Source organism: Amphibalanus amphitrite, unplaced genomic scaffold (genome assembly GCF_019059575.1).
Source record: "Amphibalanus amphitrite isolate SeventyFive unplaced genomic scaffold, NRLGWU_Aamphi_draft 000097F_arrow, whole genome shotgun sequence".
In the NCBI taxonomy this organism is placed as follows: Eukaryota; Metazoa; Arthropoda; class Thecostraca; order Balanomorpha; family Balanidae; genus Amphibalanus; species Amphibalanus amphitrite.
This window is the reverse complement of record NW_024881592.1, coordinates 491,522-509,470: the sequence shown is the minus strand read 5'-3', so window position 1 is coordinate 509,470 and position 17,949 is coordinate 491,522. Positions and strand designations below refer to the sequence as shown.

The window sequence follows — 17,949 nt, the reverse complement described above, 5'->3', positions numbered from 1 at the left end:
ATAGATAGTGCAGTGCTACCTTCTGCTGTAAAATTGTCTAAATACCCTGATTTGTCATGCTTGTTCAATCGGTATATACCTACACATTAGGGTGTGTCATTTTGGGCACTTTTTTCGCAAAACATGGTGCTCCACTGATTTTATCGTGCCCCAGACACGTAGAAACTGTGTGACATTTTTTATTTCCCCCAAATATTAACACCCATGCGGCGCCGACCGCCGACACTTTGGCCTATCTCTCAGCATTAGCGACTTCAGCGCCCCTAGCGGCAATGTTTTGAACTAACACGCTCGCTATGCTTTGTGAGCTTACGATCATCATTAAATGCATTTTACCGAAATGACGCCTTGCTGCTGGCTTGTCTGGCACTCAGAATGCTGGTGAAAATGTGATGTTATGCATCTTAAAGCACGAAATAGTTCTGTGTTAATGTATATTGCGTAGTACTACCCCCGATCCCCGTCCTGGTCTGACGGGATACGTACGAGCGCATGTTTATAGTGCCTGCTATTAGGTGTCACATGTTTTTTTTTGTAGCGTCGTTCACTGCATAGACCCCGGGGAACAGGGGGGGGGGCAGTGGGGGCGCTTACCCCCCCCCCCCCCTCCAACTTGAGAGCCGAGTGGGCGCCGCCCCCTCAACATTGATGCAACGATGAAGGATCTCTGCTCCCTTTTATGGACCTACATGTTTGTTTTTATATAAACATTAGCACAAGGTATTTCTCTTGCATGTGAATGGTTTCTGCTGATTCGGCATCGATTTAAGAACACCTGCTATTGTCATCCCACTTTGATTTTATCTGAACTTGATCATAACTTTGGTAGGTCAGATTTTATACTGGACCATTTGGTTCCGGATGGTATTTGATTTGGCGTGATGAGAACATTATGACGTACAACGGTGGTAAAGTCGTTGATTGATAAGGGTTTACTCGCTCCGGTGGGAGGCAGTAGCGGCGGAACACCTTCAATTAAGTGGAGGGGGGGGGGGCACTGCCGACTTTTGGTCCCATTCTTTCCATGCAACGCCCATAGGGCTAATGTTAAAATGCCCAAATCAGAGGGGGCACGGTGCCCCGGTGCCCTCCCCGTTCCGCCGCTTATGGTGGGAGGGCGGCGTGTGGGACTCAGAAGGAGACTAATGGCTTGTGTTGTGCCTTTGGTAGGACCCTCAGTATCACCGATGCAGGGCCTTCAGAGCCTCCAATTAGGGGCCTTTAGAAGCACTGGTGTGGGGTCCTCACAGACGCCCGTGTGGCCCCTCAAAGGTGCTAGTGTGAATCCCTCATAAGCGCCGATGAGGGTCCTCACAGAATACAGACGCCGTTGTGGACCCTCAGAGACACTGGTGTGGGTCCGTTACATGTGGGTGTGTGTGTGGCCCTTAGAGCTGCTGGTGCGAACCCTTTAAAAGTCGGCAGGGGGCCCTCAACGACCGGGGAGGGGGACCTCAGACCGGCAAGGGGCCCACAGAGGCCGGCGGCATTTTCAGAAGCCCTGTGGGGTCCTTAGATACCGACAAGGTACTCTGAGACGCCAGTGCGGCCCTCACTCTCTGGTGTAGGGCCCTCAGAGTTGCAGGTAGGTGGCCGTCAGATATGCTTTTGCCGAACCCTCACAGGCGCAGGTGTGGGTACCTCAGAGCCACCAATATAGGGTTGCATAAATGGTGTGGCACTGGCTTGGGGGACCCTCAGTGGTGTCCTTATGGGCCCTTAGAACCACTGGTGTGGGTCTCTCAGAGGTGCTGGTTGTGAACCCTCAGAGGCCCTGCTGAAGGCCCTCACGGTCTCCGTTATGGGATCCTCAGAAGCCGGCGTAGACCCTGACGGAGATCTTAGTGTGGCTACTTAGGGGCTCATGATGTGCTCTTACGAGACCTGTGAGGTCTTTCTCAGCTGAAATATAGTCAGCGTGGACCCTCAGAAGTCAGTTGGTACCGCAGGGGTCTTTATGGCCGGGTGGGCTCTCAGAAGCACCAGTGAGGGCCCTCAGTCTCACAGTCGTCGTAATGGGGCCGTCAGAGACATTGGTGTGAGGCCATTACTGATTACAGGTTGGCGTAAGGCCCTAGATATGGCCCCTCTTGGGCCGGCAAGGACTCTCAGAGGCACGCTAGCGGCCATAAGAGGCCGGCAAAGGGCCCTCAGAGGCCGCCAGTAGCCTTCAGAAGCCGGCGTGTAACCCTCATGGACAATTTAGTGAGGCTTCTTTGGACTCACGAGGTGCTGTTACGAGCCCTATTCTTTCTGAATCGAAATATGGCCAGCATAGACCCTGAGCGGTAAACTGGTGCCACAGAGCCCCTCCGACCCGAGGGGTCCTCTGAATGCGATAGGGGGGGGGGGACTAGATGGCACGTGCCTCCTGGGACCCCCTGACTACGCTACTATTTCATATGCGTCATGTCAGGTATTTTGGGCTTGCACTCCAACTTGAAGAATGTTCCTGGGCCCCTGTGACAATATATTGTATTCATTATAGGTATTCGTCATTAGCTTGCACTCTCTGCAATCTGCCCATACTATTATTTGTCCCTAGACGCGCTTACAGAGAGCAGGGATAAGCCCATACAGTCAACGGCCTGTTAGTTTCGCAAACAGCCGCCAGGGGCGCTAGGGTCGCCTATGTTGTGAGATAGGGCAAACTTCTCTCGCTCGGCGCCGCCTGGGGGTTAAAATTTGCGGGAAATTAACAATGCCACGCCCTTTCCACATGAGTGGAGCACAATAAAATCGATGGAGCACCTTGCATTGCGATTAGTGACACACCCTACTACACATATTATGGAATGGGGTTTGCTCAGTTAAAAAGTGCACAAGCTCGCAACCTCTAAATATACTCTGATTCCTCTGAAACTCGACCAGTGTCTTCCTTACCGGTAGTGGAACCGGGGCAAACTTCAGCCCCTTGAATATTTCATAATTTTGTTTTTCCCATGTATGCTTGGGACACCCTAGTGTACAGTGTCAGATAGGGCATCGTTTTTTCCGACCGATGGTTGCTAATTGTTTTGGTAATGATGGGATTATTTAGTAAAAGTTATCGCTCGGGTCCGTCATCACTAATTCACATGTATCGATCCGTACTGACATCCCGAAGAAATTTACAGTTGTGCAAACTATCGGTGGCGAGTATTTCTTTGATAAATTATGCAGATGTGACGCTGCGCCTGGATTGAAGACGATAGCGTCATTCCTGCAAGATTATATCACCTAAGCTTGCCTGTGTGACATCAAATGTCATCAAAACCGCCCCTTTCAGCTCATCGCTGGGGTATTTTTCTCAAGCTTTGCACATTACTGCGCGGCTAAACGTGTTAATGTTGAGCTCTTGCAGATTGACCGGTCGAAGGGCATTTCTAGGAACGCTTAGATCATACCTTCGCATTGGGTTGGTTCTGTTCGTTACGAGCGCCCCAGAGCGCTGATGCAATGAATCGCACACATCTATACGAGACGCGTGCGAATGTCACTCCCGAGTTCGGAATAGCGCCGTTCGAAGGGCGAGCGATGCGGTATGGTACGTTAGAGTGGCTCGATGTACTGTGCCAGACCCTCAGCAGTGCTTGCCCCTCGAGTGGCTACGCCGTACCTCAGGACAGAGATTTGTTTAATAACATGAGGTCGAGTGGACGGAATGGCTGCTTGAGATTGTTTTAGTGCAACTGGTACGTTTTTGGCCGTGTGTTAAGATGATGCTAACCGTTTACATGAGTTTGCATCTAGTTATCTCGAGTATGCTCAACATCGCAAAACTTGTTCGAATTGCATTCGGTTTTAGGATGTAACCAAGGCCGTCTGAAGGTGTGGAATGTTGTTAAGCTACTAAAAATAAAAAAATGAAAATTGTCTCAAGAGAACGAACATCGACACATAAGGCTGATTTCGTTGCTAAGTTCAACAGACAGGTCCGGGAAGAGGTGATGACTAAAAGAAGCTCATTTTCACGTCACTTCAACCAAAACATGTCCATCCGTTTTCATGGCATGATATGAAGGTTGGCTGCTGCAATGGACTGTTGCTACTCTCCAAACTACCATCACTGTTGTTAACGTGAAAAAAGTGTAAACCCGTTCCTTCAGTAACTGTCTCTCGCGTCGAACAGAGATTATTCCGTTTGCAATCCAGCAATAAATGTCCCATATTGACTGATGTTGTTTCTCTACAGATAATTGTTGTTGGAACCTGACTGCGTCGGTTGCCTTATGCCGTTCGGTGGTCGCCTTTTTCGGATTCTGGACGGCTGCGGTGGCGAAAACAATCTCGAACTATGTGTGGATTGCCCGCCCGATGGAATAGTTGAATAGGTGGAATTTTCTTCTAGATTTATCGTTGCATCCACCGTGGAAGATGTTGCAGCTTATTTTTGTGTCCCAGGGCTGCAGACGGGGATAATCCTTCTGCGAAGTAAACTTCTCCCTCCTGCCAACGACCTGGCGCTTCCTCGAACGGTGCGTGCGAACACAACCTGTCAAGGACAGATTTCGCCGAGACCAGGCATCGTCGGCCGGACCACGTGCGTCGTTCCCCGCCACCGCCACGCCGCGCTTTGCACAGAGTATCGGCGAAAAATGTCAGCCTTGGCCCTGCCCGGTCGACGTGGCTGAGTTTTGTGGCTGGCGTTGTGAACAAACGACTGTCATTTGTTTAATGACGCTGTGGAGAAGCTGATGACAAACCGCAGTGACCAAATGTACTTTGTCTCGCTCGAAACTATGTCTGCCGCGAATAATTCGGCATCGTGGAGGAATTTGCAAGGTCATGGTGTGGTCCGTGGCGCGGATGGTGCAGCGGGGTTTGCCCTGTCTTTTGACCGAGATCCTAAGGAAATCGGGGAGGGGCAGCTTTGCATCGAAACAGGGAGTTGGCTGCTGCGTGGATTTAGTCACTTTGCATATGAATGCGCGAGTCTCCAATGAGGGCTCCTCTGTCGCCATTGACGAGCGCTTTTCTCCTTTATGTGTAACGAATCTAATGATGTGCGGTGAGCGGCAATCGCGGCCCGAAGGATGGGTCGCTAGACCGTGCTGTATTTGTGTCATCTAATGACGCTGCTCTGACGTAAATATGTTACCACCAGTGATAAATGCTTTCTTTGCTTCAGCACATTTACGACGCAAAATGTCCCATTTGACATTTTATTGTCGCTCATATCTCAAGACAAGTAGATATATTTCGTTAAATGGCCTTGATTTTTGTTTTCTCTTTCACTGAAGTGATATAACGGTGACTTTTATCGAAGCACACGTGTAGAGCGACGGAGGCCCGAAGGGGCTGTTTGAACGGGCGTGGGCAGCAAACCACATCCGCCGGGCACAATCGTTCTCCGAAGGGAATGACGTAACGGTCACCAGCCAGGCACTTGTGGTCTGTTGACGTTATACACCAGTTGATTCAGGAAAACTACTTAATGGAGACCAATTGCATGAGACGACGGCTATTGATTGAATCAGCTGTGCCCCATGTGTTTTGTGGTGATTCGCCTGGATGGTCGCCTGTGGTTGCTTAGTGGTATACTTGTTTGTTGTTCTTTGCTGTCTCCGTGTGGTGTGTGGTGTGTATGTTTGTTGTTCTCTGTTGTCCCCGTGCGGTGTATGTTTGCTGGCCCCTGTTGTCCCTATGTGGTGTGTATAATTGTTGCCCCTGCTGTGCCCCCCCCCCCCCCGGCCGCCGATGTGGTCCGCTCGGCTACCGTCGAAGTGCCGTGAGTGACCGAACTCCCCTTCCCGCTGCCGACAGATCTGTACCGGTCCTGTGGGGAGCACGCCAAGGAGGCGGCCGAGCTGCAGAAACAGACCAGCTTCTCGCAGACGCTCGTCAAGGACCAGTTCGCCGCCTCGCACTCACCGCACCACGCGCTGCTCCGCTGGACGGACGGTCCGCTACCGGGCACCGCGCAGCCCACGGCCACCGCCGCCGCCGCGCCGCCCCCGCCCCCGCCCGCGGCCACCGCCGCCACGGCCGTCCGGGCGGCCGTAGCGCCGGCATCAGCCCCTGCGCCGGTCTCGGCGCCGGCGGCCACTGCCGCGCCGCCGGTGACCACGCCGGCTGTCGCCGCGGCGCCCGTGGCGGCGCCCGCGCCCGCGCCCACCAGAGAGCCGGCGCCGCCTCCGCAGGTACCCGCCCCGGCGCGGCCGCCCGTGCCGACCCAGGTGCCGGCACAGACAACAGCACACATGTCCAACCAATCCCCGGCCCATATGCCCAACCAGTCCCCAGCACACATGTCCAATCAGTCGCCAGCACACATGTCCAATCAGTCTCCAGCGCACATGTCCAATCAGTCTCCAGCCCATATGCCCAGTCAATCGCCGGCCCATTTAGCGAGCCAGACGCCGGCGCACGTGCGGTCATCGGTGGCTGCGCAGGCGTTGTCGCACACGCCGGCACGGTCCCAGCAGGCGCCGGCGGCGCACGGTCCCGTGATGGGTATGTCGGCCGTGTCTGCGGGCGGCCCGCTCTCCGGATACCAGCCGACCGGCTACGGCGGAGGCGTGGCCGGCTACGGCGCCGTGGACCCGCACGTGGCGCACCGCGCGCACCACGCGGCCGGCGGCGGCCTGGTGATGCCGGCGCACAGCAGCCCCGGCGGCGCGCTGGGCTTCCAGGCGGCGGCGGCGCACCACCACCCACTGGCCGGCCTGCAGGGCATGTACGGACACGCGGCGCACCCGGCCGCCGGTCAGGCCATGATGCCCACGCACCACTACCACAGTCACGGACATCACTACCCGGCGGCGCCAGACGGCGGCGGAGGCATGCGCTGAGCCGGCGCCGCGCCGCGCACACTTGTGATAGAAGTACAACTCACGCCGCGGTGGCTGCGCCCGCCTCCGCCCCGCTCCCCGTGCGGGCGACGCCGAGCGATCAGCGCGCCGGGCGCCCCTGACACTGGGCGCGCGCCAGAACTGTGTATTTATTCGTCGTGTATGCTTTTTATTGGAGTGCGATATTGCTGGTAGGGTGATGCTTGTAATTGTTTTATGTACAGATTTTTAGCTCATAATAAAATCCTCAACGCGACTAATTCTGAGAGCGTTTGTAAGGTTTGAATAGCTTTGGGATGGTGCTGCTCTCTTAAATGTCCACGCTACTGACGTCGGGGAGGATGATTTCATTCACACATCCTGCCATGAGTTCTGTTTTACATTGAAGAATGAAGGCCACCTAGGCTCATAGCATTTCTGATTTGGCGTTATAATGGTGTCTACCAGATTCAGGGTCCGAGTAGCACGATAACGCTGTGTAACCAGCTGCCTCTCAGTCGCCTGGCTGGGGCGCTATTCGGTGTCTGTCTTCATTAGCATTCCACCGATTTTACCATCCGTGAAAGTTACTTCCTGGCATTTCTCGATGTCTCATTGGTCAACCGTACACACCATGTGAATTTCACCAATAAGACGAGATGCGCCAGCATGCTGATAAAAACCGCGACCGAACAGCGCCTGGGCGAAGAAGTAAGCTGTAAGCTGGTCACTGGGTCCCACGCGTACCCAGCATCGGGCCCAGCTCCTGACGGACGTCATGCTTCATGCAACACTATCGTGGTCTTTTTTTCAATTCAAATCGCTTTATTGTCTCACACACGATTCAGTAATCAAAACAAAACAAAAATCATACCATACAGTCGCTACCGGCGGCAACACTACATCATGCAACGACAACAACACTATCGTGGTCATTGTTACCCAGGTTATGGTTTGAATTACAGATTGCCCGGGGATGGGGAGCTAGACTGAAGTCTGGTGGATTTTGACGTTAAGCTGTTGGTAAAAGCGTTGGGCTTGAAAACAATGCGATCTAACTAAGATAACAAACCGCATGTTTTAAAATTGTCATTCTCTAGGTCCTTTCTGTTTGTGCAGATTATCACGTACGCTCTCACTTGTCGCATTTCACTCAACATGCTTCTGCCGTGCACCTCATCACACGTGGGCTCTATTTTTTCGTGTCGTGACCCTCTCACCGTGCAGGTCTATCAGCACACCTGGCGTGACGCAGACCCCAGGCTGCGTCTGATGCCACCATATCGTTCTCTGACGTGGTCCGTGTTTCTCTTGACGCACGTGTCGTCAACTGACGTCAGGACGACGAGCTGGGAGACACCTGGTAGTGCCACTCTTCCGCTGAAGCCCAATCGGTGATCACTCAATGGAGACCCCGCGTGGTGGAGCATTCAACTTTGATGGCGCACATCAGACGACTGCAGTCTGAATACAGGAAGCCGCTTGAGACGAACTGTAAATAAGATTGCAAAACAAGGCTATTGTCAACGCTGGCAAATTTAACTTCTCCGGATAACATCCACATTTAACGGTCTTAGCGGCAATAAAGTAGATAATCTCAGCAGTTTGCTGTAGCGGTAAAATTGCATGCCTGTTACAATAATAAAGGAGGGGATAGTAGTATAGTAGTCTGGATGTAACTGTAAACTGGATGACAGATTATATACACATGTGCGACACAATTCGAGCTTGAAAATCCAACTGCAGTGGCTTGTGAAAACACATAATTTGCAGTGTGCGGCTGACCTTAACATTTTTATTGAGAAACAATACCAGATCTGTCAGCTTTTATGGCCAAGAATAACTGAAAACTACTAATCCTCGGCTTAGAGCACTGCGTATGGCTGGTACACAGGTTATAATGCATGTGGGCATTGTCTTTGCGTGCCTCGCATTCCCAGTAGTGACAGAATCGCGATCGGGTCCCTCCTCGTCCTCGATTCTCGAACCTTCATTCTTCGTGAACGTCCACATTATTCTGAATGGTTCCAGTCTGTTATACCTTCCCCTTCATAGCACCTTTCAAATGGCCAAACATTGAATAGGCAAAGTGCTCACGCTACTGGAGCAAAGTAATGCGATTACCCTGGAACAATCTGTAAGTACCCAGCATTTTCCTGTCACGTCCCGTCTGCCCCGGTAACCTGCATGATAGATTTAGTGGCCGCCCGGGAATCTTTCCGTGCCCGAGGCCGGAGCGATCGACACGAATGACGGCCGAACGCCAGCACGCCAGCTGCCGTCGGGGGGTCGATGCCCTGGCTCATGGCAATCGTCCCCCGCGCCGCCGCAGCCGTACCGAGAACGACGGTGAAAGTCGCCCCCGTGCGCCCCTCGTCCGGCTGCCGTGCTGCGCGCCGGGGCGGGGCCGCGCGCCAGCCTCCCGACTCGGGAGTGTCTGATCGGAACTCCGAGTGTCGGAACTCGAGTGTCGTGCCGGCACGCGGCACCCTTCCGCGCCGCCCAACCATACCTACTCTGTGCGCGTTTTTGCGGCTAATAAATTCGCCGGCTTGCGATGATAATACCAAATCTGACGCTGCCGGAGATTAGCGAACTGTGGGCGGCCGATTTGTGGAAGTTTAGCGGCTCTCGTGTAAATTAGCGGGCGATGATCGGCGGATTTCCGGAAGATCTGATTGGCTGCGCGGTGCGGCAGAATCTGTCCTTTTGGCTATACAACGCGTGATCGGCTCAATCCTATACTGCGCGGGGAACCTAATATCGCTGCACCATATCTGAGTCAGTTCCAATGCTCTGTTACAGCAAAAACGATTTATAAGTGCATCTCTGTATACCTACTTGCATTCTTGTAGGTACGTGCATACAGTGTACGTATACACCTTCAATAGCAATAAAGCGTGCAAATCAGATTGTCTACCGAGGGTCACGCATTAGCCGCTCTCACGACTATATGCGGCGGGTGGAAATGGTACGGTTTTTATAGGTAAGCTTTCTTTTCGTGTCAATTTACATTCTTACGACTGCAAAAAGTGTGGCTCGTGGTCTCCAATGCTCGGTCTGCTATTATAACTTTAACTTTAGCTCCCTGCTGAGTGAGTCTGTGATATGATATGACCAGCTACTGGTGGCAGTTAGACAGACCTTTTTGCTGTCTAAATGACAGATATTTATTTTACATCCATCAATAATAAGAAGTCACGTCAACCTGCGCCTAGGTGAAGGGAGCAGAATCTGTCGTTTTTCATGTATGTACGGCTCTCGCGAGACGGTAGGTTTTGCACTTTTACGTTTCCGGTTATATCTCAGAAACTAATCGATCTACAATGAAGCCATTTTACCTATTTGCAGTGCCTTCAGCTTTTGGCTAGCTACTTGAGTACTTGAGAAATTTAGTACGTTATGCTATAACAAACTTCCTGATATCCAGTCTCTTGGTGACGAGCAAAATTTCCACATCATAACTACCTACATCAAACCTCGACTTGGATCTCTTCGGGAACCATCTTAACTAATTCTTAAATTGAAAACATGTAACAGTTTGTACAAGCAACTAGCAAGTACTGATGGACAAAATTTCATTGAATACTCAACGCCTTTATACATGTACCTGATCGTGTTTATGAATTCGGAAATATCGGTTCGGTTGACGAATATCGATGCTTATTGAGCTGAACTTATAAGAAGTCACATATAAGTCATTAACAGATACTCTTCGGGATCTGTTATACCTATTTGTAAACACATGAAGCCCGATTACAGATACAAAAAGGAGCTTTTGCTTTAGTTTTGTAAATGGCAGTGAACGTAATCAAAACAGGTACCTGACGGTGTGCTAACTACTACACTGCACACTCAAACTAAGGCGCAGCCTGCTTCTTCGAAACAAGGAATAAATTGAACTTAAAAATGATATCCAAGGCTTCCAAGGAAATGTTAATAACAAGAACATAACATTTGATCCGATTAGAGTATATCGTCCTTTACTACACAGCTATCCGACTTAGCGGGATCGATAAACTTTTCTTTCGTGAAGTTCCAATCAATCATTAGCCAAAGGTCTTATATGCTGTAACGACAGCTGGAGGCAATAAAACATTTCATTTCTGATTCAAATAACGGTCGGTTCGTACCCAAGTCCCTCCCCGAGATATAAGCCGAAATCGGGCTCATAATGAAAAACAGCCAAAAAGCCAACTATTTTTCTTTCAAGTATCCGATTGATATTTTTAGCATACCCTACACAGTGCAGTTGGCACAAGTTTTCCGGTCCGTTTTAGCCGAACCATCTAATAGTTATCTACAAGGTGAGCCATAAAGATTTACCCATCGAAAATTTAACTTTGTTTCTAAGGCGCGCTGACATAGCTATGTCATCTTTTACATACATATAACAACGTCATCTCCTAACTAATAAATGTAGTCTGTTTTCTGTATGCTTGCATTCTTCTTATGTTACGCGCCCGAGACGCAAGAGCACTATGGCACGCGGCCGCCGCACCGTCTTTTCACTTATTTTCTTCGATCACCCATGCTATAACAATGCTGCGCCGTATGTCATTTGCGGTGTTTCAGGGACTCGGTAGAGTCGGGTTTTCAGAATATTTCAGTTTGCGAAGCCCGTGGGGCTGAAGTCGGGGATAAATTGTGCCCAGCATTCTTTAGACCAAGGAGTCAGCGGAGGTCAAATGTCTCCGATTTTGATGCTTCTTTTTTGTCAATTTAGTTACCTACTAAGTACTAACTGTTCGTCTTTCGGACTGCAGTTATGTTGCTGACAGTTCGTAAATGACGACGCTCGACAGCGTCAACTGAGGGTGGAGGCGCTCGTCGGCCATAACGGGCGCCTGGGAAGGTGAGCGCCGAGCGGTGTGCGTCTCGTAGGCGGGTCCAGTTATCGAAAGTATTTCATTTCTCCAATCACTGTACATGCAATGTACAACAAGTGTTCAAAGTATCAATGGATGCACCTACTCGAACATCTTTGACATCTACATCAGATATAGTCTAGACTGGCTTCTGGCTAATGACATGCTTGTGACAATGAGCACATTATAAATGCATTTTCCTACCAGTTCATCCATGATATCGTATGTAATTCGGTGAAATATGATGTCTAATTATTTGCAGACGGTCACTGGGTGGCCGCAAGGATCTGCCATCCGCTTACGGACCCGATAAGTAAATGTCGCACGTGGCACCCTTTACGACGGAGGATAGCGTGCAAAGGGTGCATGATTTGTACAGAGCGCCGCGACGCGAACCGGTGTAAGCATAAGGCGATGACATGTCACATGATGAAAAAACATCAATGGATTTTGCGACTAAAAAACCATCAACCATTACCGGGCCGTAGTTCCCTAAAGGCATAACAGAAAGGATCATAATTTTGCCTGTCGGCGAGGATGTTTAACGTTTGCAAAACAAAATAAATGGTATGTTAACGTTTTATGCGGCCTGCAATGAAAGATGAGGATCTGGGTGGCAACGCTGCACCTAATTGAAATAGCTAAAAAGGGAGCGGAGCACCCACTCCTTGGTAACTCTGCTCTGGCAGAGAGCTACTTACACGCTGAGTCGGAGACCTATATAGGTTTCAGCCTGATTGTGACTTCTGATGGCAGATTAATTCGGCTGGTCTCAAGACCTAGCCCCTATATCACCCGGGCCCGGCGGAGCATATTTTCTCCCTTCTGTCTAACTCTGCAAAAAATAACGTACGGCTATAAATGCGGCATCAAACCAAACATCCGAACAATCACTGGCGGTCGCAGCCGCTAGCAAAAGGGGGGGCCAAAGTCACACTCGCGGGACATAACATTTATCCGTCACCGGCAGGGGGGGGGGGGGTGATCGGCTATTTTTTTACGTCCACGAGGTGCCGCGCAGTTGGCATTACTTATGCTTCATCCATCTGATTCTTGCGTGAAATCTTTAAGCTCAATTTAAGGCAAAATCACCAGTTCCATTTCCCGTCCCACGGTGCTTCCACCGGTCGGCCCACTGCACCATGACGACGGAACGGTGTAGCATAGGTATACTGGAAGGTCAGGCACGCGGATTCATGACCTTACCACTATAAAACAATTCGGAAAAGTACTCTTGCTTTGAACAAGCATGTGAAACCCAGAGAGCATTTTCAGACTATGACATTTACCTACCCATATAGGTAACGTATAGGTTGTGTGGCGGCGGGAGAGAGTAGGTACACCGACCTCTGGAGACCCCCCACAGGTTCCGAGCTTTCAAAATTGGCATCTGAGGGCCGCGCGCGACTCCTGCGGGGCTTCGCAACGGCTCTATTGGGGCTCACTCAACCTGCCTAGTCTTACTGCTAAAAAGACTGGCCCTGAGCCCTAAGGACTTCATCAGTCTATGCCAGCCCCAGGATCCACACCGGCTCATGGGGTCCCGACGTCGAAATATGAGGAAATCTGCGCGGGACCATCAGGACGTAAAGTAATTTCGATCAGGACCAACGTAAGGCTGTGCCGGAGACTGCGTGAGCCCTCTGATCTTCAGAAACCCACCCATGTATCTTTTCACGTAGAGGCCAGTTTAGGGCCCTCAGAGACCAGTACAGGGCCTGCAAACTACAAAGGCCTGTAGTTTGAGACAATCCGTGACCGAGTTGGGCTCTCAGCGGCTAATGTGGGTCATTACAGGCCAACATGGGCCCTCAGAGGTCAGCGTGGGGCCCTAAAAGACCGGCATGAGCCGTCGTTGGACCCCAGAGGCCAGCAGAGGGCCCTCAAAGGCCAAGATGGGCCCTCCTCAGAGGCCAATGCAGGCCCTTAGAGGCCGGCGTCGGGTCTTCAGCAGCCAGTGCGGGGCCCTCATTGGCACCTAAAGGTTCGTCTTGGGACACCACAGACAGAAATAAGGCCACCAGAGACCGGTGTGAGACCCTCAGACGCCAGTTGGGACCTCTGAGGCCGGTCAGGGGCCCTCATAGGCCAGATGTGGGGTCTCAGAGGTTGATGTAGGCTCTTAGCGGCCAACGTGGTCGCTTGACCGCCACTGAAGTTCCCTCAGAGGTCAGTGTAGGACGCTCAAAGACCGGTGTGGGAGCTATATTAATAGCTGGGCGTGGGTTTTTTGAGCCTCGTGACGATCGAATAATTGCCAGGGCCCCATACACCTATATGGGGGCCCATTGGTTGTTTGAGGGGGGGGGGGGGGCAAATGATATGATGGCCCCCTTTATTGACCTTTGGGGGGCATGGCCCTGATGCCCCCCCCCCCCCGCGACCGCCACTGTGTACACATTACACACATATGCCTCTGAGATTATATACTAGCTCATGCAAACTCTATGCAGGCCCCGGAGTTCCCACGCTAATCCTTAAGAAACCAAGCCGGCATGCGGCGTCACCACCGGGCTTCTGAGGTACACAGCACCAACCCATGAGGTCTTACTTTAGTGTCTTAGAGCCAATCTCCTTTAGCAGGGCCCACCCACCACTGCCGAAGAGGGTCTCATGCCAGCCATTGCTGGGCCTACGAGAGCCTCAAGTAAACCCACGCTGATATTCCATATATATCCGGCCATACTCGTGAACCGGTGCCAGCGACGCTGACCGCCAAATTGACAGAATGCGAAACTGAGCCCACTCATGAGTGAAATTTACGTCCTTTGATGGCGCAAGAAAGAAAATGAAACATACGAAAAGCTTTTCTAGGACTTTTGTTCGATCTGAAAGGTGGGGCCAAAAGATAGTATGGCCCCACCTTTCAGCACCAAAGGGGGGGCCATGGCCCCCGTGGCCCCCCCCCCTGGGACCGCCAGTGCGAACAATACAATTATAAAGAGCCCAAAATTGGTTTCCATTAGATCAATTTGCAAGGTCAAAGGTCAAGGTCAAAGGTCAAAACCAGCAAATGTATAGTAATATTACGTGATGTGTTTCCGAGGATAGCAAGATACAAATTTTGAACACATCACATCAGGCAAAGTTGAAATGATGGTCATACAAACAATTTTTTTATATCTGTCTGTGACGCAGCGTTATCGAAAAAAATACCGTGGGATGGGGAGGATTGCACCAATATCTAAAAAATCGACTCATGGATTAGCATTAAGCAGTGGTGTGCTTTTGCTTTATCTTCTTTGTAGGTATTGATCTCGATAAATTACAATAAATAGGCAATAGGCATGCTTTTATACTAAGCACTTATCTTGTTCGGCCGGGCTTTCGTAATAATTTTCGCGATGAGATCTATAGAAAATAAATATTTGCTTTTTGTTCAACACTACTTTGAGGTAACAAAAGGCGAGGATCACTTGAGGGTTCGCTGCGACTCTGCTGACAGGTCCTATGTAAGCAGCTATACAAATACCAGGCTCACGCTTTTCCCTGGCGAACTCGTTTTCGTTTCAAACTGATAGATGAATGAACTCTCAACCTTTTTCGGCCGCCGAACTTTTACGAGCATGTTTTTAGTGACGTCATAAGAGCATCACTGGCATGTGAAATGCGCATGGTTTGCATTCCTCGCAGCTTTTTGCATTACATGATAGAACAGAATGCAGGGCATGCGTTTTGTATACCTAAGTAATAAGACGGGGTCACATTTTTCCACCTCAGACTGTTGACAAATTACATACACATGGCGAATCAAGCCTTATCTGCTATCACATGGCTATCACAACTAAGTGATAAAATGTTCAACAGTTTCCTGCGCTCTATATGTGTGACATGAACATAGGTATCGTTAATTGGAGGCATCTCATTGCTCTGACCACTTGTAGATTATATAACAACTTGCTGCAACGGCAGAATATTTGTTGCATACTTTGCATCACTCATCATCTTGCAGATCTGCTGCGGGCATCATGAGAAGTTCCACAGTTCCTGGTTGGAGCTTGTTGTCGGTATCCCAGTCTGCTGGAAGTCACGAATTTCACGGATCATCTTGCACAGCCATCACACATAAGGAAGAGAAGTGTTGTAGCTGATTGTTTTAGCGTCATCGGTGCTACATTCCTGCACCATGAATTTAATCTAGCTTGTGATTTTTTCGTTATAAAGAACAACATTTGTCTTATTTGTTGGCTTCATTGGGCAGGTCGCTACATTCCTATGTAGCGACCTGCCACATGGCGAGGTGTAGGCCACATAGTAGCCACATAGTAGGAGTGGCACATGATAACCTTCTTAACTGCTGCGCTATGTTGGCAACATAGCGTATAATAAGGTGTACCGTGTAATCGCCTTGGTATAATACAAAATCGAAGTCATACTTAGGTGCAACTTGCATAATTAAAACAGCTAAACGTAACTATGGTTTGATAAACTATAGGCAGCAGGGCATGTATTTATCTTTTAGGAGTGATGGTTCATGCATTGTTCAATGTTCAACCTCTTTTTATCGGTCGGTTTTATAGAAAGTTACGGATACAAGAAGCACAGTTAGGTCGTTTTTAGATTAATTCATTTAGGATTCTACATTTACATTGTAATGAAAAGCACGAAGAAGCAGGATCCAAGAAGTGTTTTCTTTATTTATATACTACAAGCAAACAAATCCATGCCCCCCCCCCCGCGTCTAAACTATCCGGCGAACTGGTCGAAGGAGGTACCGTTTCGTTGCTTCCATTTGTACCCATGGGCGATGATCCTTAGAGGAATCAAAACCCCTGAATAATCCACTAGTAGGAGTGGCACATGATAACATTCTTAACTGCTGCTAGCGTCACACAGGCGGTGAGAAGTTCTTATGGCTCAGTAAGGCGACCACGTTCCATTCAATCTTAGCGAAATAGCTGATGTCTCAAAGAAATGTTATGTAATGCATCAACGGCAGTTGTCAAGTTCTGTGCCTTTTTCCTGTCAGCTTTTCATTCCATGCGGGATCGAAACATTGCCTACGACATGCGTGTGACATGCTCATTTAAAAGCTCAGCTCCGACAGTGCCTAATTGAGAGATTCGGTGTCCTTCCCTTTCATGACAATCTAAAACTGTAATGCAAGGATTCCACCATACTGTGGCCTTTATCCAAATACGCATATAATAGGAGCCAGACTCTAACAAATCACCATGATGTGCACAAATTATGTGTGCAAGAAATATTACAGCCCAATAGCAGGCTCTATTCATGGTCCGGCTTTTGGAAAGATATATACATTCGTAAATAAAGAATGATTTCCTGTCACCATTGCTGCCTTTATTCCCTAGATGCTTGAGGAATGCAGCATGGCCTGATGCTCCTTCTCGACGTTACCCATTCAAAGTGCAACTCCTCTCTTCTCCTCCAGTCCTTCCATGCCTCGATGCGCTGACTCGACCGACCCGCACAAAATCGCTCGTATCTCTACCCTCGGGAAAAGGTGAATACGGTGAAGTTTGATCTGTCTCATATGTTTTTTTTTTTGCAAGACTTTTATCCAACTTTCATTGTCGTTTAAGTTTTTAAAGCATGATTTTGTTCCAAATGGTGAACATTACATATTAATCATGATAGTACTGCATTTAATTTTTGTGGTGGCATGTGGTGCTCTACCCTGTCTGTTGTGTTTATGTTTATGCTTTTTCCAGGGGCGGATCCAGGAATTTTCGGGAGGGGGGGCGGCAAGTTGAAATAGGGGCGACCTGGCAATCCGGGGGCGCCAAACCGTCGTCAAAATCGAGAGTTTAAAACCCACGCCGTGCGTTGTCACGTCCCCCTAGTTTTTTTCGCAAATAGGTATGTTTAAGACGGCTGCGCGCAGCGCCGCCGTTTTAAAGATATTTGCGCCCAACCTCTGCTTGGATCGCCTAATCCGTCATGGGGAGGCTCACTTTGCTGAAGTCGCCTCATTTCTTCTAAGAACGACCAATTTGCTGTAGGCGGCCCACTTACCTGGGACGCCCATTTTTTTGCTAGAAGTGCCCCTCTTCTTCTTGATGCGTCCCGCTTCTACTGGGAGTGCACCTTTTCTGTTAGGACACGCCTTTGCTGCTGGGGAGTCCCTTTTTCTACTGTGAATGGGGCGGCCCTTTCCTGTTCGGCGACCCCAAATTCTGCTGGGGGCGCCACATTTCTGCCCAACTTTTGCTGGGGTGCCCCTCTCCTGCAGGGGCACTTATCTTTTGCTAGAGACGCCTCTTCTGGGGGCGCCCTTCCATTGCGGGGGACGTCTCTCTCCTGCCAGAGGCATCCCTTTTCTTCTTATGGGACTCCTCTTTTTGCTTGGGCGCCCCTCTTCTGCTCGG

At 50.0% G+C, this 17,949-nt stretch overlaps 1 protein-coding gene across 1 annotated transcript in view; it reads left to right on the top strand.

The window, feature by feature from the left end:
* Positions 1–7,033, top strand: part of LOC122380414 (MAU2 chromatid cohesion factor homolog) — a 33,155-nt gene extending 26,122 nt beyond the window's left edge. Inside the window, exon 11 of the mRNA XM_043363566.1 lies at positions 5,746–7,033. Coding sequence (XP_043219501.1) covers positions 5,746–6,773 — 1,028 coding nt within the window. The 3' untranslated portion in view covers positions 6,774–7,033. The remainder of the gene's footprint in view (positions 1–5,745) is intronic.
* Positions 7,034–17,949: the final 10,916 nt, after the last annotated feature.